Raw genomic sequence first — 26339 nt, 5'->3', positions numbered from 1 at the left:
AGGAAAGGGAGAATCTTGTCAAATATGTGTCTTAACAACGCTGCACTTGCTGCACTTGCTGTTTGGAGGACAATTTATTCCAGCGAAATAGCCTAATCACAATGTGACAATAGCCATAATGTAATTGAAAGACACAGAACTAAATTCATGGAAAAATAGTAGACTATAATTTGCCATGGCATGTACTGTACTGTAGGCCTATTATTGTTTAATTAGTAAAAACGTATAAATTTTTTTTGGTGCCGTTGCCTTAAACTGATTGACACTTGTCTCCCCCCCCCCCCTCTCTCTCTCTCTCTATCTCTCCCTCTCCCTCTCCTCTCTCTCTCTCTCTCTCTCTCTCTCTCTCTCTCTCTCTCTCTCTCTTTCTCAGTTGTCAATCTGTTTAGCTTGGAGACCTCCCTTGCTCTCGTCACAACCACGCAATTTGGGGGGTCGAACCTATGCGGTAGTGGCTGTTTTGAGTGATCTTTACAACAGTTTTAAAGAAACGAGTCGAGGGCGTCTTATAAAAAGGAGGTTGACTAGGAGCGCGGGTTCAGACTTTTCCATCTTCAGGTGCAGTCAGTTTTAGAGAGAGAGACTGAACGTCATTATGGAGGGCACTTTCCGAGAGCAGCTGTTCTTTTTGGTGTTGTGTCTGTCAGTACTCAAGGGAGACGCCAGGTACATTGAGGTAAACCTCTAGAGAGACACCTTACTTTCCTGTCTTTTGATTCCGATTATTGTTTACGCTGCAATTGCTTTGCTTTTTAAACGCATTAGGAGGAAAAAATGGTTTGTCAAGGTTGGAAAACTTTTCCATTCATAATAGTCCGTGTAATTTGGCTGAATATCGGATTTTGAGCATGGGCTGCTTTTAGAATGTACTTTATTATGATTTCAATTTAACGGGGTTTTCTTTCTTACGCAGGACAACGATATTTCAACAGAAGGATTATTTTCACTTCTCAATTCGGAGCTCAAAAGAGAATTACCTGAGGAATTAATGTACCGTAGATCTTTACGTGAGTAACTGCACGCTCTTGTTTTCTGAAGTAATAGACTACTCTTGCGGCAATATAGTATGTTGAAGTTCAGACTTTTTGACGCAATGCTGTACATTTAGTTTTTTATCAACCAGTAATAAAAATCAAAAATCAAAACAAGTGCAAAATGATTACAATGGCTTGTTACAGTGCTTTTATTCATTTACTAGTTGTTTCTCTCTCTCTCTCTCTCCCCCCCCCCCCCCCCCTCTCTCTTCAGGGTGTCTGGACATGGTGGCGGTAGAGGGTCAGTTCACCTTCACGGCTGACCGGCCACAGTTTAGCTGTGCAGCCTTCTTTATTGCTGAGCCAAATGAGGTCATTAGCGTAGACTACGACAACGTGGACATCGACTGCAGGGGAGGAGACTTCATCAAGGTAACCAGACTTCCATCTCCTCAATCCCAATAGCCTCCCCTACTAGACTGATGCTTCACCACCCAGAGGTTAAGAGGGATCCTGACGACAATATCTAATAACAACGCTGCTTGCAGAACCTGCTTGCCAACAGCAATAATTGCGTTTCACATAGATAACTCAAGATCCATAGCAGCAGTTTCCATCAGGTCTTTGCTGTGTTTTCGAGCCCAAGCCTTAGCAGAGTTTGACCCCACGAAGTATCAGGTCAGCCGTAATCCCCCCCCCCCCACCTCCTGTTTAAAATCACTGGTTTTTAGCACTCTTAGGTAGTTGCCAGTAATACAATATACTTAGCACATTGTCGTCATAAGGTATAAAATAGGGCGATTCCGTCTGGTTCTTGGGTCCAGATTGGGAGATCGATTTTTTACACTGGAGTTGAGGAGAAGACTGCCTAAATGGGCAGTTCAAATCCGTCCCTGGATTACTGTTGCTACAGACCAATCCCACACAAAACACCTCCTGGATTACCGTCGCCACAGACACATCACAAACACAACACTTCCTGGATTAACGTGAGCCACAAGCTCCTTTACCATGGCAACAACAACCATCCAGCCTGGTCACACAAATAATGCAACAACAAAAACAAATTTGGTAGAGACCCAGTGAATCAATGTACCTGCTCTCACCCCTTATTCCTCACCCTCTCCCCTCGCCCCCTCCCCCCAACCCTCCAACAGGTGTTTGACGGCTGGGTGATGAAGGGGGAGAAGTTTCCCAGTTCCCAGGACCACCCTCTGCCGCTGTCGCAGCGCTATGTGGACTACTGTGACTCTAGCACGGCCAGGAGAGCCGTGCGCTCCTCTCAGAACGTGGCCATGGTCTTCTTCCGTGTCCAAACCGCCGGCAGTGGCTTCACCCTCACCGTCAGGAGACTCACCAACCCTTTCCGTGAGTAGAGTCCAGTCACACTGCTGAAAAAGAACCTTCTTTCTCTTCAACCATCCCCCCCTTTTCTCTCTCCCTCCCTCTCTCTCTCTTTCTCTTTTTCATTTTTTTCTCTCTTTCTCTCTCTCTTTCTCTCTGTCTTTTTCTCTCTCTTTTTCTCTCTCTTTTTTTCTCTCTTTTTCTCTCTCCTTTTCTCTCTGTCTCTTTCAGTCTGTCTCTAAACAGTAGGGTTTTCCAAACATCTGTATTTATAAATAATCATGCTAAACTATAAGCCCTGCAGCCAGTCTGATGCAGTGACTTCAGTGGTTAAGTATCCCAACAGGTTGCCAGCAAACTGCTATTTTAAATGTGCCTTTGGTGAATTTGCAGCTATCACAGATTTCAACACAAGGGAAATTCACTATCAGTTTCAGTTTACACTAATACTATGTCTGTGCAGAAGAAGTGTAAGGCAAAATGTTAGTTGGTTAGTAAGTTAGTTAGTTTGTAAGTTGACAAACAGTTGAAGTATTCCTCTGGAGTAAATTAAATTGTCACATCAGCTAGATTAATAAAATTACAAAAGATAACAGGTATTTGAACACAACAAGAGTGTTAATGTTAATGAGTGTATTTTTGTCAGGATTTGTCCTTTACGAAAAAAAAGGGTGAAACTGTGAAACCACAGTTTTTGGCAAGGTTTGAGTGATTGCAAAACCAATCACTGTCTAATTTAGATTTTGATTGCAGCTATCATTCTGCTCATCAGTACAATTTATCAGCAGGGTGCTTGATTACAATCTACTGATCAGTCAGCACAGGTGTAGCAAACAAATTCCGTTGGTCTCTAAGTCCTCTGGATGGGTATTCGGCAGTTGGCAAACGTACAAAGAGCAGAGCTTCTTATATTCTAAGCTCAGCTCTGCCTTCTGCTAGTGAGTGTGTGGCCTTGGGTGTCCTCGAGTGCCAGGACATGATTTCAGGCATGTGTGTGTGTGTGTGAGTGTGTCAGAGGGGGTGGTTGTGTTTGTGTGAGTACGAGTTGGTGTGACCGGTGTGACTGTGGAGCTTGTCACAATTGGATGGTTTCCGCCCTAGATACCAGCCTGTAGTCTGTGTATTCGGATACTGAACCTTTATTTCACGAAACCAAAACACTGTTAGATAAAAAAAAAAAAAAAACGTTTTCATTCTCTGAATCTTTTTGCATGTACCACTTGTCTCCCTCCAGCCTGCAATGTCATCTCCCAGACACCAGAGGGCACCTTTACAATGGTCATCCCCCAGCAGCACAGGAACTGCAGCTTTTCAATCATCTACCCCGTGGAAGTCCAGGTCTCTGAGCTCAACCTGGGACACCTCAACGACTTCCCAATCCAGGTAACACAGAAACTTCCTCCTCCTCCAACACAGAGATGGTGACATGTTGGTTTGGTCTGATCCCATGGGGTGCTTGGGACGGGTTGCTAAGCCCACGCTGTGTTGTCTTCTACAGAAGTCCTCTCCTGGCTGCGTGGAGGCGGGGGATTTTGTGGAGCTTCTGGGAGGTAGCGGAGTGGACACGTCCAAGATGATCACTGTGGCTGACCTCTGCTACTCCAACAGTCCTGGTGAGAGCTGACACTCCTCTCGCACCCGCCCCCACACACACACACACACACACACACACACACACACACACACCCCCCTCCCACCCACACGTACACACACCTCCAACACACACGCACACACACACACATTGCAATGGGCTCTTGACTATTCATTCTCCAAATCTCATTTTGTAAGATTTTTTCATCCGTAGTTTTGATTACGTATGTGGGGGCCACTAGCTGTGAGGTTTCAGTTTGTCCTGTTAGTTTCTCTAAATCAGATCAAGAAGCAGATTGAATTCAGAAATCGAATGTGATCCATCCATCTGAAACCACTTGTGGTAATGCTAATGCTAATGCTAGTGTGGGTCCCTGTCATTGTCGCCCTTCTGCAGTCCGTATGAAGATAGCCTGTGACAATACAGTGGTGAGGATGGTCTCCAGTGGAAAGTTTGTGAACCGAGTGTCCTTCAACTACCGGCTATTGGACCAGCAGGATCTTCATCGGATCAGAGGGAACAGCGTGGAAGATTACTGCTTCTCCGGCTGAGCTCTCCTGGTGCGCGTGTGGGCGCACGTGGGTGTGTCACCTGCCACACCGGAAGCACCAAACATACCGTGTGACTGATAACTGAAAAAAACTGTGCAGAGGGTTGCCATGCCACTCCCCCCGTTCCAGTTTAATGAAGAGAATCCTTATTTTTTTCTTTCTTTTTTTTACCTCATTTTTTTTGTGTTCAGTTTTATTTTTTATTGTTTTGATCTTTTTCATTATGTTATATAAATTGTGGCTCGCGCAAGCCTAATAAACGGTTCTCTTGTGTTTGTTGGCAATGCTATTGGTTCTACTCAGTATTTATGTGTCTTACGTGTGTTTATTGAAATGAAACAGAGCGTTGGCACAGGATTATACACTGGATATGTGGTCAACATTCTTTCAGGGGAACGGTACTAAAGAAATAAATGTTTCTATTTATACTCCGGAGATAGTATGCAGGAGTCTGGCCCTAGCAGGTTTCCACGACATACAGTAGTAAGATCAATTATTCAAGGATGCAATAGAACATGTAAAAATATGTCCATTGCTGTTATCTCTATTTATTTATATCAAACTATTCTTTTGTAATAAAATGGAACCGCATGATACATTTTTCTTTGAGGCTGGTAATTATCTTCATTTTTTTTAATGAGATCAAGTATGCTTCAATCATGTTGCATTCAGGAAATATCATTTTGAAAATTCAACAACATTCATAAACAGGAAACATGTTTTTTAAGACAATATTAGAATAACATTGATCTCAGACAAGCACATTTCCTATTGGTCAACCTACTTCTGAGTAATCCAATCACATCCACCGTAAAGGCACACAGAGTTTTTTAAGGGCCATAAATCCAATCCAAACTATTTGATTGAATGGTTTGTCAAACGTGATAATCCATCCGGTAATCATCCAATTTATTTATTTTTATCCTGTTTCAGTGTAATGCAATAACAAGCGCAATGAGCATTACATGACAATAATACAAACACACAAGCATGAAATCAGATTTTTCTTTTCTGCAAGTGTGCTCTTACATGTAGCGATAATATGTTCTGCAACAATAACAAAACAAGGATAGTGTTTCTTATCTGGCAGATGTCAAGGTAGATTGCCCACAGCCAAAAGGTCTGCTTCCAGAGCTGTTACCCCCCCCCCCCATCCTGACAGGGATGGCAGAGTAGCGTCACCGGGGGGTGGGGGGGGGGCACCAGGGGGGCACCAGAGCTCCCTTGATTAAAGGTCTGGGGGTGTATTATCGCAGTGAGACACCTGCAACCACATCACGCCTCACAGAAGTAGTTGATACAAATCTGATATCTTCCCAGGGGGGCGGTATTTGTGTGTGTGTCTGTGTGTGTGTGTGTGTTTGTGTCTGTGTGTGTGTCTGTGTCTGTGTGTGCTTTCCCCTTGCAGTCCCCTGCTGTAAAATGACAAGAAGAAAAGTCATCCTGGATTGGTCTCATGCTGATAAACGCGTACGCGTCTGTGCAGGTGTGTGTGAGAGACAGATAGGGACAGGGCATCTTTCTTACAGGGCCTACCGCGCGTTTGTGGATGGATGGAAATGATGATGATTTAATTTGAGCTGTGAGGCATATAGGTAATTACCGACTGCAATTGAGAAAACTCAATTAGAAATCATTCTGACCTCCGTTCGGAATGTATTTCTGTCTTGTGACTGTTTTGACGAGAAAATAACAGCGAGCATCTCGATCAGCCGTCACGCTCTCAGGAACGTTCTAGAAAGACAAACCACGCACTCAGGAACGTTCTAGAAAGACAAACCACGCACTCAGGAACGTTCTAGAAAGACAAACCACGCACTCAGGAACGTTCTAGAAAGACAAACCACGCACTCAGGAACGTTCTAGAAGGACAAACCATGCTCTCAGGAAGTCCCCTCTGTAACCTAGTTACGTTCACCTCCCTTGATGGGCCATCCATACCAACCCAAAAAGAAGCTGAAAAAAGGAACCCTGGGATTTCACCTGGGGCTCCCCAACACTAAGATCCACGGACCGACAGAAAAACAGGCATTAGAAATACAGCCAAATGTGTTTGGTGAATCAGACATTTACAGACCTAACTATACCTGTATCCTGTAGAGTAACTACTATAACAGGCCTTCAGGGTACCATGATTGTCTGACACAGGGAGTTATTTATTCCCCACAGGTTACATTCAGTGTGGAGAAAGTCCAATCATCTTCGTAAAGGTTTATCTGAATGCAAAAGAATACTAATTAGATGACTCTCTCTCAGACATGATTGACTTCCTGTGATATTTCTAGCTTTTTCCATCACCGGGGAGGTACTCACGCCATTGGCTCGGGTAATACGTTTTTCAAAACACAAAGAAAATCAAAAGAGGTCAATAAAATAATTGCATATTGGCAATTCAGAGGGTTCAAATGTGTGGGTGATATACATCTCAGATCAAATATGTACGCTCCAGATTTTTTCTCCAGAAATAATCTAAATCAGTGTTTTATTCAGGATTCTAGCATGCCTATTGTAAATGAGGAATTAGGATAAATATAGCAGGTTAATTGCCATCAACAAGGGTGGATTTTATAAGAGCCACCCTCATCCACCACCCAGCCCATACCCTATCAAGATTCATGCTCAGCCAAGTGCTTCAAAATAGCACCCTTACAGTCATTGTCAAGCTTCTCTACTTTCCAGGGCTCAGTGCTGTCTTATCAGGTGTGGTGCAGATCTCTTTTGGCAGTTTGAGATTCGCCAGAGCGTTATGTAACACACCTATTCATTTACTCTCCTCCTCTTCCTCTGCAGTTTACTGCGATTACAGTCTCTCTCTTTCTCTCTCTCTCTCTCTCTCTCTCTCTCTCTCTCTCTCTCTCTCTCTCTCTCTCTCTCTCTCTCTCTCTCTCTCTCTCTGTCTCTCTGTCTCTGTCTCTCTGTCTCTCTGACTCTCTGACTCTCTGTCTCTCTGTCTCTCTCTCTCTCTCTCTCTCTCTCTCTCTCTCTCTCTCTCTCTCTCTCTCTCTCTTTCTCTCTCTCTCTCTCTGTCTCTCTGTCTCTCTGTCTCTCTCTCTCTCTCTCTCTCTCTCTCTCTCTCTCTCTCTCTCTCCGTCTCTCTCTCTCTTTACTCTCCCTGCTGCATCTGGACCTGGAAGAGTACCTCCAGCCTCACACGCCCACAGCCTCACTACCCACAGTCTCACTACCCACAGCCTCACCCGCCCACAGCCTCACTACCCACAGCGTCACTACCCACAGCCGCACTACCCACAGCCTCACTGGCCCCCAGCCTCACTGGCCCCCAGCCTGAAAGTGGGCCAGTTTGAACCTAGAGGTAGATGTGGCTGCTTCAGTATTGTGTTGCACTGTACTGTATTGTCTTCAGGTTGTATTCTGATTCAGACCTTCTGGTCCTGCCTGTCAGGGACTGTTAGTCAGTCATGTGTTGTGGGCCGGATTCCCCAGGGCTTCACTCCGTGCTGCTTCATCTTCGCGTGTTGACAAAAGCGTGTGGAAACACATCAGCGGAAATGTTTGTTGTTTGTCAGAGAAGCAAACTTTCCTTTCCGCTACAAACAGGGGATTTCGGGGAAAGTCAGACACAGAACGTGACACACAGGGGAGGAGAAAGTGATGCAAAGCCAACGCAAACCTTTCAGTTCTGGTGAAGAGACTAGATTAGGCTGTACTCGGTGGGACTGAGAATTAGTGAAACTCTGTCTCTGTCTCTCTCTCCTTCTCACTTTCAAGTTGTGCCAAAGAGAGTGACAGGAGAGAAACAAGGAAACATCTGTTGGCGTACAGTGATTTTTATCAAATGCACCTCTCTTGAGATGACACGTGAAACAATGATAAAGTCTTGGAGGATCACGACAAGACAGTGTATAAAGGCAGGTTGGTTGTTATTTTGGAGGCACACCCACAGCTTGGTGGCAAGCCTGCCCTCCATGTCTGCAAACGTGAAAGAGATCTGGAGACAATTGTATGAGCCATTTGAGCGCCCTAGTGCTCGCCTTATGCACCAATGAATAGAAACAGCGTGCTGTGGTTACATTTCCACAACCTTCTCCTTCTCTCTCTTCCTCTTTCTCTCTCTCTCTCTCTCTCTCTCTCTCTCTCTCTCTCTCTCTCTCTCTCTCTCTCTCTCTCTTTCTGTGTCTGCCAGTCTTCATGGCTCTGGGGAGGAACACGTTGTTTTCCAGATCAAGCTGTTCTGGACAATCAAGGCTCTCACGTAGTGTTTGCTGGAGGATCTTCCTCCATCTGTTACTGAAATGAAGTCTAGAGGTGAGACAACAGTCTGAACGATCCAAAGATCAAATCGTTCTTCCTCTTTCTTCTTTTTCCGAGACGGAAACACGAAGCTCCCTGTATCTTTGTGTCGGTATCCTCCTTTCTGTCTCTCACCGGTCGTCCTCTCCGCACCTGGCAACACAGGCCCTGATCACTTGCACCAATGCTGACAGGCTAGCCACAATCGACATGACAACGAAGCTCCCTTCTGCTTTGACGTGGCCGGATGAAGGGATGTCCATTTTGCTGCATTCCGGCTGGAAGGGAAAACAATAATCTTTTCTTTTTTGTTGTTGATACAAGTGTCGCGTTTGTGGCGTGCGTCTGTGCTTGCTCCAGTGTTCCTATCGCTGGGATCCCATTCCGCGGGCACAGAAGCTATCACTCAGCTGAAATACACGACAGGTGTTTGTTGAGATTATATCCCGAGGATGACACAGAGAGATCTACCACCACCACCACACACACAACTACATATCCCTGCACACACACACACACACATGAGGAGTGATGACAGAGGGTGACGCACATTGTGTCAGAGGGGTGAGGGGATGGATGGTGTGAGACAGGGGTAGGCCTGGGGACAAAGACGCTTTCCAGGTCGGCCGAATGGTCTTGGAGGGACGGCAAATAGCCTCGTGCCCCTGTGTGGGTCTGTAGTAAACATCATTAGCTCCAGGAAGGCCCAGCTGATGGATTATTATTGTGTCTGTAAATGGGTTGTTTTCCTCTTGCGAACCACACGACCTTCCTCTCTTCTTGGGGGGGGGGGACTTTCAACCAGTGTTTATACTGTATCTCCCCCCCCCCCCCCCCCCCCCCCCCCCGTGGGCACCTTATCTGCCCTGAAATAAACAATCCTTATCTCTTCTCATCTCTCCTCATTTCATCCATATCATCTCGTTCACTATCTCTCTTCCCCTCTCTCTCCCTCATTCTCTCTCTCTCTCTCTCTCTTGTTTTCTCTCTCTTTCCAAGGACAACTGAGCCATATAGGGTGAGGAACCCCATCTTTCTGTATTTGTCACGAAAATCTATTTCAGTCCTTCCTCCCCTTGTCTCCTCGGTGGCCAGGGATCACACAGTGACGCCTTGAGAGGAGGCCGCTGCTCTGATGTCAATCACTGCTGTCACCATGACGCCCCGTTTACAGTCTCTGTGTGTGTGTGTGTGTGTGTTTGTCTGAAACAGTGTATTCTCTCAGCAGTTACTTTGATCCAAAACACGGCCCAGGGGTGGGTTTGCACCTGGGAACTCGACTTGTTCTGCACGCAAATGCTTAACCACCGAGCTGTACGCATCCCCCAATCTCCCCCTCTGTGTGTGTGTGTGTGTGTGTGTGCATCTCCTGCCTGTTAATGTCAGCCTGTCAGTCTGGTCTTTCTTTAAGATATCCACTTGATCTCCTCGTGTCAGATGTACAAAGAGCTCCACTAATGGGCTGGCCACACACGTAGGAAACCCTTCCGTTTGTCTTGCAGTCTTCCATTATCCTTCGAGGATCTCTGATTGTCATTGTCTCATTTCCTGATAGCAACAGTCCTTCCCAGAGGACTTGTGGTCAGAGATAGTGGCAATCGGGCCATCAATACTTGACCAATGACTTCCCGAACAAAGAATCCCTTTCCTGTGTTGCAACAGACAGAAGGACAGCTTACCGCCCAGAGTGGGTGATAGCATAAAGGCCAAGCAAGGTTGAGCAAATACCAACTTTCCAACAAAAAACACAATCGTGTGAATCATGGAGAAGAAAAAAAGTTCTGTTCCGAACCCAGTGATTAAGTCTACTTTATGATTAGAGCTTTTGTGAAAACGTGGCAAACGGAGCTGATTGGTGCCACCTCATCCTGGGAGACTGTCAGGATTGTAATCTCCCACAATTACAGCCAATCACAGGCATATTACACAAGTAGGGTCACGGATGTTGTTTTCCACTGAGGGACCTTCCTCCCAGACTCATCTGTCATCCTTCCTCCCAGACTCATCTGAGGGGGCGTAGGAGGGGGGGTCAAACCTCCAGTACGATTCAGCTGCGGATAAAGAAACAATCTGGGATGTTATTTTTTCTTTGTTTTTTTGTCTTAATGTGGGGTTCTGGAAGGACACGTAGACAGACAGGGGAGAATGAAACAGGCCGGATGGATCGACGCATTGCCTCGTCTCTAGGGGGGGAATTGCGTTTTCAGGGAGGGCGTCTTGGACGCGGTGTTGAGTGGTTGAATGATAGGTAGCAGTGCTGCAGAGCCTCGGGGCGTTCATGAAGATTTCATCATCACACGTCATTATCGTGAGCTCCCACACGTGACCCCAACTGTTACACGGACAGCTGTCCACCTCACAGCTGTCCCCGGCACGTACAACTTCCGCTATCACGCTCAGCTTACATTTACATTTAGTCATTTAGCAGATGCGCTTATCCAGAGCGACGTACTGTAAATACAAGGACATTCCCCCCCGAGGCAAGTAGGGTGAAGTGCCTTGACCAAGGACACAACGTCATTTGGCACAGCCAGGAATCAAACTGGCGACATTCAGATTACTAGCCCGATTCCCTATCCGCTCAGCCACCTGACTCAACTCAGCTTCCACTCCGTACAGCTTCCACTGTGACATGGCCTCCTTCAGATCCACTCACAGTGAAGGACATGCTTAGAAAGGAGATGCATTGACCCGCAAGGGCAACTTACATGCAGATGAGCGTTCAGGAACTGATCCATGTCCTATGAACATCCGGACCTTCCTGTGACACCCATGAATGTTGACACAGAAATCCATCCATCAGCTGTCTGCGAGACAGATTTTATTATGCTGTCATTATGCTGTCTTTCACAAAAACAATATATTTACTACATTTGGGTACATAAACTTTAGATAACAGAAATGTACATGACCTAGTTTCACAATAATCAACACATAGACATCAAATCAACTTACGTGGCAGACACGTTCAATGAAATGTAACATGTCGCACAACACAAGGTTCATTCTAAACACAAGAAACTAAGGTACCTGTACAAGGAACACCAGAGTAAATCATTCAGTCTATAACCTGAGCAACTTATGTAAGGATTCTGATGAAACAATACCAAACAGGAAGCGAAGACATAATAGGACATGAGGTGGTGATCTTTGAGGATGTCCTGCTGCCAAGCACACCAGAACAGCCCTTGTTAGTGGTTAAGCCACTGTGTGACAAGCCTCGAAATATCGTCAAACTAGTTTCTTCAAAGTTGACATGAGTGACAGAGAAGAATATTAAACGTGTTTTCAAACATGCATGTTTAAAACAGCTCACGAAAAAAGAAAACTTGACAGGGTTCCAAAAGCAAGCAAGATTTCTGACAACAACTCAACAAGACAAAACATAATCTTTAGCGTGTCTTAAGGGACATTAAAACAATCTAGCCGTTCTAGCTGTGGTTCAGAGTAAACATGTGATGAATCAAGGGAACCAGAGTGAATCAGGCAGATGCCTGGGAGGGCCTAGAGGGGGGTCTCCAGCTCCAGTCTTGGAGAGCTACCATCCTGTAAGTTTTCACTTCAACTGCAAATAATATTGCCTCATTCAGTTCATCATCCGGCTAATTAGTAGAATCAGGTGTGCTACATTGAGGTTGAAGTGAAAACAGTCTGGATGGGAGCTCTCCAGGAGCAGGGTTGGAGACCCCTGGCCTAGTGGCTGTCCAAGGGGGCAGCTACTTGTTGTTCTTCCTCTGCTTCTCCTGGAAGAAGTCGTTGCAGGCCACGGTCAGGGCCGCCACCAGGACCACAAACTCGTTGAAGTCCACTTCATTGTCTTTGTTGGAGTCCAGGTCGTTCATGATCTTCTCCACCAGCATGGGATCTTTCTGAGACTGGAAAAGAAGAGAAATAACACTTTGATCACAGTCAAATCCATGAAACAATCGTCGACAGAAGCGGAAATCGGAAAACGTTGAGGAAAAAAACGGAATAAGTGTTTTACGTAGAGCCTGAAACATATTTTTGTCTCTGATTCATACTGACAGTATGAATCAATCACTGAAGCACAGTGGGGCGATGGACTGTTATTAATTTGTCTAAATGGCACTTAGAAATCATCCACACTTCTGGCTGCATGGGCCAGAAACAACCTCCTCCCGGACAGCAGACTTCAATTAGAGAAGATGTCAGTCAGTCATTTAGCAGACGCTCTTATCCAGAGCTGTCTGCTGTCTGCAGATGTCTGCCTGTCGATCAGTTTGAGATGGACGAGTCGTGAGCGGAGAGGCCCTGGGCAGGTCAGAAGATCGATGGCTCTGGAAGAGCTTGATAGAGATTCTCTCCATGCTGAGGGGCTTCTGCTCCAACAGGCTGGTCCAGTCCGCCAGCGGCCAGAGTCATGTCGATGTTCAGTGACCCGTCCGAGGCAAGATCCTTCAGAGCGCCTCTCAAGTCCCCAGAACGGAGAAGCCTGACTCGAGGTTGTTGTGTCGAGGAGACTCAACGACGTCCGTTGAGAACCGGGACGTTTCACAGTGTCTGTGTTGTTGGTGTCCCCTCGGTCAAAGGGGCTTAACAAACGACCCACCGAGGACGTTCATCTTGTTACTGGAAGCAGATGCTCTTAACATCTGATCGTCAAGAAACTCATCGTAACGTCTCAAACTCAAGTTACCGAAAGCTGATCTAAGCTTGAGACATGAATAAAAAAATATTCATAAAAGGGTGAGCAACGAAAAAATATGAATATAGATTATGAATACACTATCGATATTTCACATTAAATAATACTGGTTCGTGGTGGATGAAATGTTAACTCTCGGTACATGCGTGTTTCTCCTTGCTAATGAGGTGAGCTCAGCCTTCCTTGAAGACCAAGACACACTCTCCGCTCCACGGAGTCTGGGCTTCGGAATGGCGGATGACATCACGTGGGTGTCTATATTTGGCAGCGATGTGGGCCACTGATGATGATGCGTCGATCACCTGAGGCTTCCATCCACAGGAGGGAGGAGAACTTGCACTCCCCAGCCTGTCTTCCTCTCTACACTCCCACACGACGGGAACATATCCTTCAGAACACACACACACACACAGGCCTGTGCACTCTAACACAAGCTCTGACGCAAGTCGCCCATCCCACCTCCGACACACGCACGCACACACACACACACACACAAACATTCACACACACAAACACTCACACACACAAACACTCACACACACAAACACGCACACACAAACCAATGAACCCTTTTTCTTCCCAGAACATGCTGCAAATATTTATAGAGCAGCTCAGATTAAATGCACTTTTTTGAATAATTGTGATGTGAATCATTAAATTAAATGAACACATGGTTGTATAAATCCATTCATAACTTTCATTAAAAAGGCATCAGCCAAAACAGCAATAGATCAATTAAAGTAATTCATTTCCAGTTAAAAAGGTCAAATTCAATAGACCATTTCCAGTATTTACATCTTGTTCTCATAAAGATAGCTGGATGTGCTTGCTTTCTGCCAGATGTGTGGGCTTGCAACTGGAAATGTCAAGAGATTTCAGTGTTACGAAGAAATCTCTAATCCAAGACAACATATCATTCAAGGTTCACCACACAGCTAATGTATGTAAAAACGTAACTAACTGTGAAACTTATTTCAAATGGGAAAATAAATAACTTATGACACCTCTTGCCCAGTGTCGACTAAAAATAGCTTAAATATACTTATCATTTGACTTAATCCTTTTCATCAAAACCACTGTAAATGATTCAGCATAGGACGGATGGTGCTTATCACTGGCCAAGCTGTTCTTAAACCCTTTGATTTCTCACACTCTGTTCAAAACAATTCATCTTCTAAACAAAAATGTTAAGTGCAACATGTAAAAGACCAAACATACCGTGAGAAAGTCAGTGAGTTCACTGTTGAGGAGCTCTTTCAGTTCCCCCTTGTTGAGCTTGAACTTGTCTCCATCGTTTCCTGAGTAGTTGTAGAAAACTGTTATGAGGGCGTCCATGGCACCTTCAAGTTGGCTAGGCATGGCTGCAGGATATCAAAGTATCTCACGACCTACTGGAGGAAAAAATATTTTAAGTCAAATATCCTTTTAAACCCATGTGAGGCAGCGTTAGGAATTGGAGGTACCGTACCGTAACAATCCAAGTCCAAAGTATCTCAGTGCAGCTCAGTAACGGTGGGATCTGCAGAGGATGAAACACTTACTTGGTTATGGTCCTGCGGAAAAATGATTTGCGAGGAGCTGCGCCTTCGCTTGTTTATGAGGACTTCGGTAATAATGTGATAATTAGTTCCACAGGTGAGAGACCCATGGTAACTGTGTCAGGTTTTAATCAAAGAGGCAGAGTGAAAAACAAACCCTGAACCAGTGTAACCTGGGCCGTCCCTGGGGCTCCACCAGGCCCCTCGGAGACGCCTCTCTCACCTGCCTCTCAGGACCTTCCGGATGAAAATAGACTCGCGCTCAAACGGGTTTGGTGAACACTCGAAAACAGTTCGGATTCAGGCAGAGCAGACGTCCGAGTTGAAGATCTGTTTACCTTCGACGGAGGGCCCAATGTTGCCAAAATAAACTTCCAACTTAAAGTAGGTTAGTTGAAAAATTGACCTCCCAACTATTGTGATTTGTGGGGAATGTGGGACTGTGAGGCCACACACGTTACTGTGATATTTATTGAGAAGTCCTTTACTGTCCGAACAGTTGACATTGGCTGTCATGTTGTTGAGCTTGGCTCCTCCAATGCATGAGAGTATGTTTATGAAGCTCAGAACTGATGCAACATAGAGTTTTCCAGGAGTCAGATGAAGGTTCAAAGCTATATTCTCTGTACAAGTGCAGTACATAGATCTATCAGAGGATAAGATAGATGAAAGAGAAAAAGACGTTACATTGGTGCTTTGATACAGCTGTAGTAGTTACATCGCAAGCGGTGATCCAAATCACAGTGTCACGTTTTTGTTCTCCTTCCGTGATCCTACTGAAACCTTCTCTCCGTCTCTTCGTAACCAGGACCAGATGCTTCAAGAAACAGTGCTGTTTGGGAACTCAGGAATGCGAGCACACATGATTCTGAAGATCTCAGTTGTGCGTGGGTTACATAATATCTGACTTGTTTAGGGTTTAAGTTTGGTGTAAATCTTGGCCGTCTGTCCTCTCGCAAACTTTGCTCTGCGGACCCCATGTGAGGTTCTTCTGGGACGGAACAGAGCGGGGTAAGAACACGTTCCCCTTGAGATAGAACGTGTTCCCTGGACACAACTCTGCATGGGGCAATCTGGACAATCTGGAAATCAACATGGGGAGGGGTCACTGTCACACAATTGAACGATCATGTGACATCTGATTGGATACTTAGTGCTTATGCATTTTGGCGTGATAACCTGATGATATTTAGATATTTTTCTTCTCTTTAGTTACGTAAATATCTAGAGGAGCTTGTCAGTCTACTTGTTTCATCATCTCCATGGGTCTTAGAGAGGTCAAAGTTTTATTTTCAACGATTTTTTTTACCATATGCACGGTGAAAAACAGGGCCATTCTGGACAATGCCATTTTTGGCAAATAACAGCAAAGTATCTGTTGTACAGCTGTTGAATGCATCCTGTGCACACCCAGCACAAAGCACACAGCAATATAAAACGTGAATAATCGAATAGAAAAAGGTTGTTGCTTTAGAATGACATCCGCAAGCTTAGGACAGTGTGTAATGTGACGTGGAGTGAATCTGAGACTGCAGCTTTTTTTAACCCCTGGATCCCTTCAGACCTCCTCTGGAGGGACGTCAGGTGTGTCTTCTTCTCTCGTTCTCTTCCTACCATGGCTACAGTTATTTTCCGATCATTAGAGTGATGAAACAAGTTTGCAACGTGTCCCCAAGAGCGTCACCAAACTGTCATCAACTAACCCGCGTGTTAGAAAAGACCACAAGAGATCATTTAGAGCGTCGGGGGTATTCTCAGTTTGAACTCACTATTCAATTTCCTTGTTGAAATTGTTGGAAAATTGAATTTGACATGTCTGAATGTGTGATCTACTAAGCTTAAGGACCAAGATGGGATGATCATTTCCATGTCCCAGAGTAGCATCATGATGTTGGCTGTTCCGTATCTACCGAATGTAGAATTGACCTTCAAAAGACACCACTCTGGAACTAGGGAAACGGCAGTACTTTTTATTACAGCAACAAACAGGGGACAGAAAACAATATCAGAACAATCTAAGGACTAACTAACCCTGACCCCAGTTGAAATAAAAATCTGAACAGTTTCTGTAACAGGAGTGACACATCTCAAATGCTGTCTCTCAGGACAGGCACTTAATGTGCCATGCAGCTTTTAGAGAGACAGAGAGAGAGAGAGAGAGAGAGAGATAGAGAGAGAGAGAGAGAGAGACAGGGAGAGAGAGAGACATAAAGAGAGAGAGACATACAGAGAGAGAGACATGGAGAGAGACAGCGAGAGCGAGAGAGAGAGAGAGCGAGAGAGAGAGAGAGAAAGAGAGAGAGACAGAGACAGAGAGAGAAAGAGAGCTTGTCCTGGCGTTTCTCTCAGCGATACGTGACTGCCCTCTAGTGGCGAGAGAGCAACCACAGCTCTTTGTGTGACTCGTGGACTGAGTGTGAATCTAAATGAAGCACAGCCACTGCAGCCAGTCCATATCAGTATCTTGGTACACTTGATTTAAAAGACAAGAAGGATTGAGACGACAACCGTTAGAGGAACACGAAAAGACACTTCGAGATCAGAGGGCCCGATCAATGTACTGGCGGTTAGAAGACGTGATCATCCAAGAAAAAATAATTCCGCCCGGATTATTTTTGCGACACCATAGTAACTGGCTCTGTGGTTGTCACTTGACTTTTAAAAATATTCAACAACACAATATTTTTCTTTTGAACATCGACACAAAGACACAGTGCAACAAGCCAGCAGTCGTTCACCATGGATAAAGAAGTGTCTTTGAACTCAATGTTCATCTGACAGCTTTCCTATGATTTATTATGCTTGACCCTTAAACTGTGTGTGTGTGTAAGGGAGATCGAGAGCGAGATAGATAGAGAGAGAGAGATTGGTGTGGTGAAAGATTGCACCATTAAAAAGAGAACAGAATTAATGAACTACCACATAGTCATGCTGAACAGAACAACACAAGTCGGAGGGCTTGAATGAGCATTGATGACCGGATTACAGCATGACTCGACTCCATCACAAACAAACCCCCACCCAACAAAAAAAAACACTGCTCTTTTGAAGTGACAAAAAGTCAAATCGTTTCCGATCCACAGGAGCTTTCTCTCTCTCCCTCTCCTTCTCTTCATCTCTCTCTACCCCCCCCACCTCTCTCTCTCTTTCTCCCCCCCCCCCTCTCTCTCTCTCTCTTTCTCCCCCCCCCCCCCCCCCCCCCCCCCCCCCCCACCCCCCCCCCCCCTCTCTCTCTCTCTCTCTGTCTCAAGGATGTGGGTCAGAATTGAGCGCTGCTGTGACCCCGGTCCTCTGTCCTGGCTGCGTTCCTCTCACCCGAGAAAAAGGGGCCTTCAGAGAACGCCGGCACTTGGAACTCAGAAGGAGGGATAAGGGGTAGTGTGGGGGGAAGGGCATGGGGGGGGGGGGGAGGAGTGGGGGGGGGGGAGAGAGGAGGAGGTGGCGCTTCCAACATACATAAGAGCTTCAGACAGACCGCCAGCCCAATTTGGCACACACCACACCAGATCATCTGGCATTGCAAAAAAAACACACACGAGATAGCGTCGAAGATCTTCCATCCGACTTGAGTGGACTAATAGGAAATCCTCCTTCCGCGTCACCTGGTCAGAAAAGCCTGTGAGATATTACCCTCCTCAAGAGAGGAGTCTCGATCCTGGCAGGTCCAATGACGAGCATTGGCATTCCACTGAGCGGCGTGTCTTTTCCCTGGATGTCGGACGTAGCCAACTTGACTCTGAGACTCTCTGAGCAGTCGGTCCTGCAGCCTGCCTGGGACTACCTCCACCAGAACCACCACGAGCACCTCAGGAGCCCTCTCTTCCCTGTGGTTCTCTCCATATCCCTTTACTTCCTTCTGGTGTTTATCTACACCCTTCTGGACCTGCTGGCCCCGACGTGGCCCAGCATCAACCGCTACAAGCTCCACCCGGACAAGCTCGTTACCTGGGAGAACATCTGGACCACGCTGGGCGTCACCACCTACAACCACCTGGTCTATATCTTTCCCGCCGCGGCCGCCCAATGGCTGTGGAGGCCGCCCACGCCCCTCCCCCGCGAAGCTCCCACCCTATGGGGCTTCGTCCTGGGGATCCTGGGCTGCACCGTGGTGTTTGACTTCCAGTACTACCTCTGGCACCTCCTGCACCACCGCGTGCCCTGGCTTTACCGGACCTTCCACGCCATCCACCACCAGTACAACCAGCCTTTCAGCCTGGTCACTCAGTACCTGTCCGGCTGGGAGCTCTTCAGCGTGGGCTTCTGGGCCACCGTGGACCCCCTCCTGCTCCAGTGTCACTGCCTCACCGCCTGGGGCTTCATGCTGTTCAACATCTGGGTGTCCACCGAGGACCACTGCGGTTATGACTTCCCCTGGGCCATGCACAACCTGGTTCCCTTCGGGCTGTGGGGAGGCACGCCCAAACACGACGCCCACCACCACAAGCCCGCCACTCACTTTGCTCCCTTCTTTTCACATTGGGACTGGCTAGGGGGGACCAACGCCATGCCACGCCCCTCCGGCCACATCGCCACGGCAACCACGGACGACGTGAAAAGAAAAGAAAAACTAAAAGGTGTGAGTTAGTTTCTCTTACACCTCCGGACCTCCCCCCCCCCCCCCCCCCCCCCCCCCCCCCCCCCCCCCCCCCCCCCCCCCTCCTGTCCCGTACTGGTCTCGAACTGGTATTATCTCTCTCTCATCTCTCTTCCTGTCTCTCCCGTGTGTCTCCCTCACCTCCTTTTCTTGCCTGTTTCTCTCCATGTCAGTCTCTCCCTCTCTTTCCCCCCCCCCCCCCCCCCCCCCCACTGTTCTTCCGCCGTTCAGTCGAAAACAAACGATGTTACTAGAAGTGCGATGCCTCATGATTGTACGGATATTTTCACATCACCTATGCTCTTGAGGATCCGGAAACGTCGAAGAAGACGATACAATACCATGTCATTAATTTAAAAAAAAAAATTTTTTCATAGAACTTACTGTCAGTTTCTTTGGGTTGATGAGTGGCGTCCTGTGGTCAAACATCCATGTATGTTGTCTGAAAGTGTCTTAAAACAAAATCAAATAACACCTCTAAATGTGATTGTGGCTCAATAACATTTTATTGGAAGGTGCCAATTGTTTATTTTAATTTTTCACTCCTTGTGAATAAAAACAATGTGCAGAAAGTACACACAGTGAAGATGATGTGTTGTGTGTATTATATGCATTCATACATAACTGACACGCTGAAGATGTTGCAAGTGTGCAGAGAGAATCTCCCTGTCTTCCTCTCTCTCACCCTCTTCTTTCTCTCCCACACACACACACACACACACACACACACACACACACACACACACACACACACACACGCACACACACGCACACACACACACACACACACACAAAGAGGAACGATCCGAAGACCAACGATCCAAGGACATGAATGATGTCTTTTAGCCGTGCCCCACAGTGAAGCGTGGGGCCAATACTAATTTAGCAGCCTCTCTTTCAGGCACAGTCAACGCTCCCATTGGCTGGGATCGTAACGCCAGCACTCCTGACCACAAAACACCTTTGTGATCTTTCGTCTTTATCTGCTGCTGAGACCAAACTGAAAGCAAGGTATTATCCTTTGTATCCGTCAAAAGCAGTCTTGTTATCGTAGTAACGAGACCTCGGATTAAACGGCAAAAGGGGGGCTGGACTGTTGTGCAGATGTATGAAAAACGATTGAATTCAGTTCCCACGTTGAGATACACTTTAAACGAGTTGGCTATGAATTGGATCGTTGCAAGGTGATTAGTGTGATGACCACATTCTTGGTGTGCCCTCCTGGCAGCATCTTGAGTCCTCGTAAATAGATGCTGTTCAACACACCATCCAGTAGGTGTCACCCTACAGTTCCTATGACGAGAGGACGAGAGTTCAACTTGGTCAAATAAGAACCACAGACTCACAACTATTGTGTAAGAATACTCCCATAACATACACACACATACACAACAGCACAAACACATCGTTATAACCGAAAAACAGGAAGTATTTTAACTCACGACCACAGATATAGTCTTATGTTCAGGTTCAGTTCGCCTAAAATGGATCACACTCGACATGTGATGTTGTAACTAAACTGGATGAAAGACAGCAATATTGTATCTCCCTCTCCCTCTTTCTCTCTCTCTTCATTGCCTCACTCGTTTTCTAAATCTCTGTCTTGAACTCAAAGGCAGACTCTATTTAGTTAAAGCTTAAACCTCGACTCTGTGCTTTATACGGGGTTGTTATTGCCAAGGTGAGCATACCTGCAGAACAGGTTTGGCATGTCCTGACAAGGTGGGAGAGGTGCAACAGGTGCCATATATAGGCCATGAGACACTGGCCTGCACTGACGACATGTAAAAACAACCATAGTGAGTCATAACCTCCTAGTATCTCCCAGGTCGACCGTGTTGAGTCTCAGGGAAGGTTAGCTCTCTGTGTGTCACCAGCTATTTACTGTCTTACTGATCACTCTCTTCCTCTTTATCTGGTCTAACAATCTTATCGAAACCAGTCACAGATCACGTTCCTATTGCACTGCAATTCCAGACAATAAAACGCAAAACATTTCCCTTGATGACTTGCAAAAGTAGTAATAATAGTGATAATACAAATATTTTGACTATTAAATAATACTGTTTTTGTTAGAGCCTGAAGACAGCTCTATAGCAACTCCTTTAAACAACCCTCACAATGATGGCTCTACTCACAAGGCTGTGTAAAGTGCTTGTGTGATAGAACGGCAGGAATGTGAAGGGGGCTGTGTCAGTGCGTTCAACCCCTAAGGAACAGCTCCCTTCTCAGGGACGTAAATGGCAGGTATTTTAATTCTACTTCTTATGATGACAGCGGGCAGCCATATATCACCCAGGAACAGCTCAACGCAGACAACTCTTCTGCATTGTGAGGCAACAAGATCATTGTTTTGTGTGTCAGTATTTTCTGGAAAGGTGGATATTTTTTCTGAAAACACACACCCACATCCAAAGTCTGTGTGTGTGTGTGTGTGTGTGGAAAGGAGGAGACTTCACCTCTGCCACATTGTCAGATCAGAACAATAGACACAGAGAGCTTTCTAAGAACAACGGGAGAATGTTGCCCAGATGACCCCCCTTATCTACAGGTTAAAGACTGGATCCTCTTACCCCATCCAGCCTAAGAATCACCCTGCCCCCTTCCTTTTATCCCTGTCCATTGTCAATCTTTAACCTACACATGACTAGTATGTTGACACAGTGTAAAGGCCGTGTATAGTTCACAGTTGGGCACAACAGGCAATGTCGAAATGTCAGACCTCACAGGACAGTGTCTTACATCAAGATCGTCTTTAGAAGTATAACCTCATTCCTTTTTCTGTAGTAGAATAAGGTTATAGCACATGGAAGGCAGGCTTGATAGAATTTCTTTTCACTCGTCCAGTTTGCTGGTAAACTTGGTTTAGCTTAAGTCTGATAATATATCACACCAATGGCTGGTAGGGCAAACTGAATATTTGAGATATAAAGGATTCTAGGGGGGTAGGAGATCATATATACAAGAAACGTCTACCATTATGAACAAACTTTATACTGTGACAAACTTGTCTGGTGTTGTCACAGCCCTCGGGACATACCTGCCTCAGTTTATGCTCATCAGAACCAGCAAGGAGACAAAAGACATGTCCTGTCTTGCTAGAAGGTATTCACTAGCTCTCCTCTGCTGACACAGCAAGCAAGACTTCTCAGATGAGAAAGGAGAGAGCCTCAGTACTACCGTTCCTTCTGACATCATCCTAGATACTCCACAGGTAGGGCAGCTGTGTTCTTGTGGAATGGTACAGATGTGTAGACTGCACACCAGCCATTTTGTGTTACACTGAAAGTAGACCAGACACATTCCAGAAATGCCAGACATCTTGTATTTCCACATCGGTGGAAGAATACAATGGTGAATGTCGATGAATATTCATGTCACAGTATCGTCCTGAAACCATGGAAGGTGATTAATCGACTGAAGGTCACGAGTCGAAAGTGAGAAAGTATCGATTTAAAAAAAGCAAATATATGTTTATTTAAGAATCCTCCTAAAAAGCATTAGACACATTTTTGTTACAATCAAAAATCACAGTATGAAAAGAACACAGACACTCGTACTGATACAGCAGTCAAAGCTGTTTGAAAGGGTGTATGGATACAGTCCCTGCCAACTGTCTGTCATTAAAAAAAGTTCAGGAACTCATTTTGACCAGTTTTTCTATTAATTTTGAGGACTGACTTCAGTCCCACTGACTTCTTTCTGTTAAAAGCCATCATCAGAGATCTGATACATTCATATTATGTGTTTGGTATTTTACTACTCAGTGCTTAAATATTTGAACTTGACCTCTGGAAAATGTGAAAATTCCCACCATTGAAGTAACAATACTGGGTTGCGTCAGTCAACCTCAGCTGGTGGTGATGAAACAACTGACAAAATGGTTCCCTATAAATCATGGGACTTTTCTCAATGACATACACGCTAACTGACATATTTGTCTTCTTGACATCACAATTACTCCATAAAACAGCCACATGTCATGAAGACTAAGGTAACCTTCTATTCTTCAGGCGGCTCAACAGCCCTCAGTTAAAAAGTGGCCTACTATAAACGTCAGTCTCAAACTCTTTGTTGCATTACAAGTCAGTAACATAATCCCTCTGTGTGCGTTAGAAGTCAGTGACAGTGACCCACTTAAAACCGCGGAGGTCATCCACGATGCGGGTCCACGTCCCCCTTTACCATCCAAAGAAGCGCTCTCCTCCCAGGCCCAAAGGCACTCGCATTGAACCCAGTGCCTCCCAGCCTCAAAGACGCTTCACCCCCCCCATGTCCCATGTCCTCCGCCGACCATCAGCAGGAGCTGCTCTGCGTGGTCCCCGACTCGGACAAGTAGGCCTTGCTCTTCTTGGAGTACTTCATGGAGTTGAAGGACACCGTCATCCTCTCCACCGTCCTCTGGCTCCTGCACTGCAGCGTGTTTTTCACGTGCTCCCGGAAGTCCTCCGACACGTAGTAGTAGATGAAGGGGTCCAGGCAGCTGTTGAGGCTGGCCAGGCACAGGGTGGTGAGGTAGAAGGCATAGCCGTTGTTGACCACGCCGTCTTTCAGCAGGGAGTAGTGCACCACCAGCATGACGTTGCTGGGGACGAAGCACACCAGGAAGGTGACGAGCACCGTCACGATGAGCACCACCGCCCGCTGGCGATTCTTGCCGCTGCTGCTGCCGTCGTCGTCCATGGAGTCGGACAGGACGCGGAGGAGGAGGATGTAGACCACCACGATGACCAGGCAGGGGACCAGGAAGGCCACGACGGCCATCAGGATGAAGTAGTAGAAGGGGTACTTGACGTCCTGGAAGGCGTTGTCCAGGTCGTGGATGACGTTGACGTCGTGGCAGGTGGTGATGTTGGGGTCTTTGAGTTTGGCCGTGTGGTCGTACAGGTAGAGGGGGGTGGTGGTGAGCCAGACGAACGCCCAGATTGTCACGGAGACGGCCACGGCGATGGTGTTGTTCTTCCTCTGGTGGGACATGGGGTGGGCCACGCCCCAGTACCTCTGCACGCTGAGGCAGGCGATGAAGAGGATGGAACAGTACATGTTCCCGTAGAAGAACCCGATCAGGACTTTGCACAGCCCCTCGCCGTAGATCCAGTCGTTGCCGTTGATGTGGTACGCGATCTTCAGGGGAGTCCAGATAACGAAGAGGACGTCAGACAGGGCCAGGTTGGCCATGTAGATGGCCGCCGGATGCTTCACCTTGGTCCGGAAGAGGAAGACCCAGAGAGCCATGAGGTTGGCGGGCAGGCCCACAACAAGCACCACGATGTAGACGATGGGGAGGAAGACGGTGGTCAGGCCGCTCCTGAGGGCATCGGCCGTGGCCTTGTCCACATCGACGAGACCGGAATCCTCCGGGTTCACAACCCCAATGAATCCTCTTCCTTCATGGGCAAGAGATCGTAAAGACACGTTATTGATATCTCATGGCGTAAATTCTATGACAGAAAAATCCCTTCTACCTTGTGCTGTAGCACTTCTTTGTAAATCTAAAAGTTTTTTTTAAAAAGTAGACCCAATCACCAGGGCCGGATTAACAATGTGTAACAATTAACTTCTGTGCCCTTGGCAACAAGGCTCAAAGCCCATATTTTGATAGATATTTGCAATAAAGTGCTCACATTAAGGAAAGTGAGGACTGCGTTCATAACGTGATTTAACATTTTAGTTGCCGTTGTCCAGGGTCCCTTAGATGTCATGTGGCTCTGGGCAAGTGCCCAATTAATCTTTAGTGCCCTAATAGTTAATCCGGCCTTGCCAATTACGTAGCATACAATATAAAACGTGCGCAACACAAGACAAGTTTTCTAGACACGTTCATCTATGCTGCGATCATTTTATGGAGAAAGACACCAAGAAAGCGGGAAATGTAAGAGTTGAGGACGATTTAAGGTCAAAATTACTCTCCTGAGCCTGTCTGTCCTGGGTGAATAAGAAACAGCGTAGACGATGCAAGCTCAACTGAGATTTTGGTATCGGGTCGCGATAGACTTACCCTGAATAGCATTTGTTGAACTTGTTGAACACAGAAAACCTAATAATAACAAGAAAGAAAGTTTCCGCGTTGATGCCATCCTGTACCGTGTTAACAGCAGAAAATGTATTTATCCTCTGGTCCGGGAGTTCAACCTCTTCGACTTCGATACCGTCTTATACTAAACAGAGAATGACACACCCTAACAGCAACGAAAGGCAAATGTACGGAATCAGGTTACCTGTAGTTCCTACGTCATTATCGACGCGCATTCGCTCTCGCTTCCTCTATCTTCACACACACACACACACACACACAGGTGTAAGTTTCAATCGGTGAATCTCCATCTCGTAATGCAATGACGAAGAACGTAATTTAAAACAGCCAAATGAGTTGCCATGATAGGTTTGTGTCAACGACAAAAAAATGACTAAATGTAAAATTGTCTTCGTGGTTGAAGACAAGTAGGCCTATACAAACTGCAGGAAATTGTCTGGATAAGCAAATATGAATGTGGCGAACAGCATAGAGTAATGAATCTCCCCCGTATCCGCTGTAAAGTATGTGTTCAGCAATTCTTTCGTTTGTGGGAACTTAAAAAGAGGAATCGGCATTAAATAGCAGCACGCTAACTGTTTCTCTGACACAACTAAAATTCTCAGAACAATTGTTTTAAAGTCCACATCATCGAGTCACTTGTGCACAGGGGCGAATCTAGGTTCCCACTTTTGGGGGGGGGGGGATAAGCCCCTAGATAAAACCTATTATTTTCCTGTGACCCAGCAAAACTAGGGGGGGTCTGGGGGCATGTTCCCTCAGAAGAAATTTGTGAAAATATCCTTTTAATTAGTGT

At 46.2% G+C, this 26339-nt stretch overlaps 4 protein-coding genes across 8 annotated transcripts; 2 read left to right on the top strand and 2 right to left on the bottom strand.

Annotated features, from left to right (window-relative positions):
• The first annotated feature begins 447 nt into the window (after positions 1-447).
• Positions 448-5056, top strand: LOC124466182 (corticotropin releasing hormone binding protein). The gene is made up of 7 exons (XM_047017907.1): positions 448-676; positions 914-1007; positions 1249-1406; positions 2132-2342; positions 3553-3701; positions 3817-3931; positions 4306-5056. The coding sequence occupies exons 1-7, from the start codon at positions 596-598 to the stop codon at positions 4458-4460; spliced, it is 963 nt and encodes a 320-aa protein (XP_046873863.1). The 5' UTR covers positions 448-595; the 3' UTR covers positions 4461-5056.
• Positions 5057-11526: 6470 nt separating this feature from the next.
• On the bottom strand, positions 11527-15226 carry s100z (S100 calcium binding protein Z). Of its 5 annotated transcripts, none has more exons than XM_047017940.1 (4): positions 15139-15222; positions 14846-14896; positions 14596-14768; positions 11527-12586 (listed from the first exon to the last, which is right to left on the bottom strand). In XM_047017940.1, exons 3-4 carry the CDS (start codon positions 14734-14736, stop codon positions 12428-12430), a joined length of 300 nt encoding a protein of 99 aa, XP_046873896.1. In that variant the 5' UTR covers positions 14737-14768; positions 14846-14896; positions 15139-15222; the 3' UTR covers positions 11527-12427. The 5 variants fall into 5 exon arrangements, with proteins under 5 accessions (XP_046873896.1, XP_046873894.1, XP_046873893.1 ...); XM_047017938.1 differs by having other exon boundaries at positions 14596-14765; positions 15139-15221; XM_047017937.1 differs by having other exon boundaries at positions 14846-15226.
• Positions 15227-18442: 3216 nt separating this feature from the next.
• ch25hl2 (cholesterol 25-hydroxylase like 2) lies at positions 18443-19500 on the top strand. Its single transcript, XM_047017861.1, has one exon. The coding sequence runs from the start codon at positions 18583-18585 to the stop codon at positions 19498-19500; it is 918 nt and encodes a 305-aa protein (XP_046873817.1). The 5' UTR covers positions 18443-18582.
• Positions 19501-22957: 3457 nt separating this feature from the next.
• On the bottom strand, positions 22958-26005 carry f2rl1.2 (coagulation factor II (thrombin) receptor-like 1, tandem duplicate 2). The gene is made up of 2 exons (XM_047017884.1): positions 25508-26005; positions 22958-24896 (listed from the first exon to the last, which is right to left on the bottom strand). The coding sequence occupies exons 1-2, from the start codon at positions 25584-25586 to the stop codon at positions 23806-23808; spliced, it is 1170 nt and encodes a 389-aa protein (XP_046873840.1). The 5' UTR covers positions 25587-26005; the 3' UTR covers positions 22958-23805.
• Positions 26006-26339: the final 334 nt, after the last annotated feature.

The sequence above is a fragment of the Hypomesus transpacificus genome, unplaced genomic scaffold (genome assembly GCF_021917145.1).
Source record: "Hypomesus transpacificus isolate Combined female unplaced genomic scaffold, fHypTra1 scaffold_84, whole genome shotgun sequence".
NCBI classification, from domain to species: Eukaryota; Metazoa; Chordata; class Actinopteri; order Osmeriformes; family Osmeridae; genus Hypomesus; species Hypomesus transpacificus.
The sequence above is the reverse complement of the archived record's forward strand: the minus strand, read 5'-3'. Positions and strand labels throughout refer to the sequence as shown.

Excerpts from the sequence above, each read along its gene's own strand:
- LOC124466182 (XM_047017907.1), top strand. The coding sequence starts at position 596 with ATGGAGGGCACTTTCCGAGAGCAGCTGTTCTTTTTGGTGTTGTGTCTG. Across the intron at positions 677-913 it reads GAGACGCCAGGTACATTGAG|GACAACGATATTTCAACAGA; the intron begins GTAAACCTCTAG and ends TTTCTTACGCAG. Across the intron at positions 2,343-3,552 it reads GAGACTCACCAACCCTTTCC|CCTGCAATGTCATCTCCCAG; the intron begins GTGAGTAGAGTC and ends GTCTCCCTCCAG.
- f2rl1.2 (XM_047017884.1), bottom strand. The coding sequence starts at position 25,586 with ATGGCATCAACGCGGAAACTTTCTTTCTTGTTATTATTAGGTTTTCTG. Across the intron at positions 24,897-25,507 it reads TTCAACAAATGCTATTCAGG|GAAGAGGATTCATTGGGGTT; the intron begins GTAAGTCTATCG and ends TTGCCCATGAAG.
- ch25hl2 (XM_047017861.1), top strand. The coding sequence starts at position 18,583 with ATGACGAGCATTGGCATTCCACTGAGCGGCGTGTCTTTTCCCTGGATG.
- s100z (XM_047017937.1), bottom strand. The coding sequence starts at position 14,736 with ATGCCTAGCCAACTTGAAGGTGCCATGGACGCCCTCATAACAGTTTTC. Across the intron at positions 12,587-14,595 it reads AACTCACTGACTTTCTCACG|TCTCAGAAAGATCCCATGCT; the intron begins GTATGTTTGGTC and ends CTTCTTTTCCAG.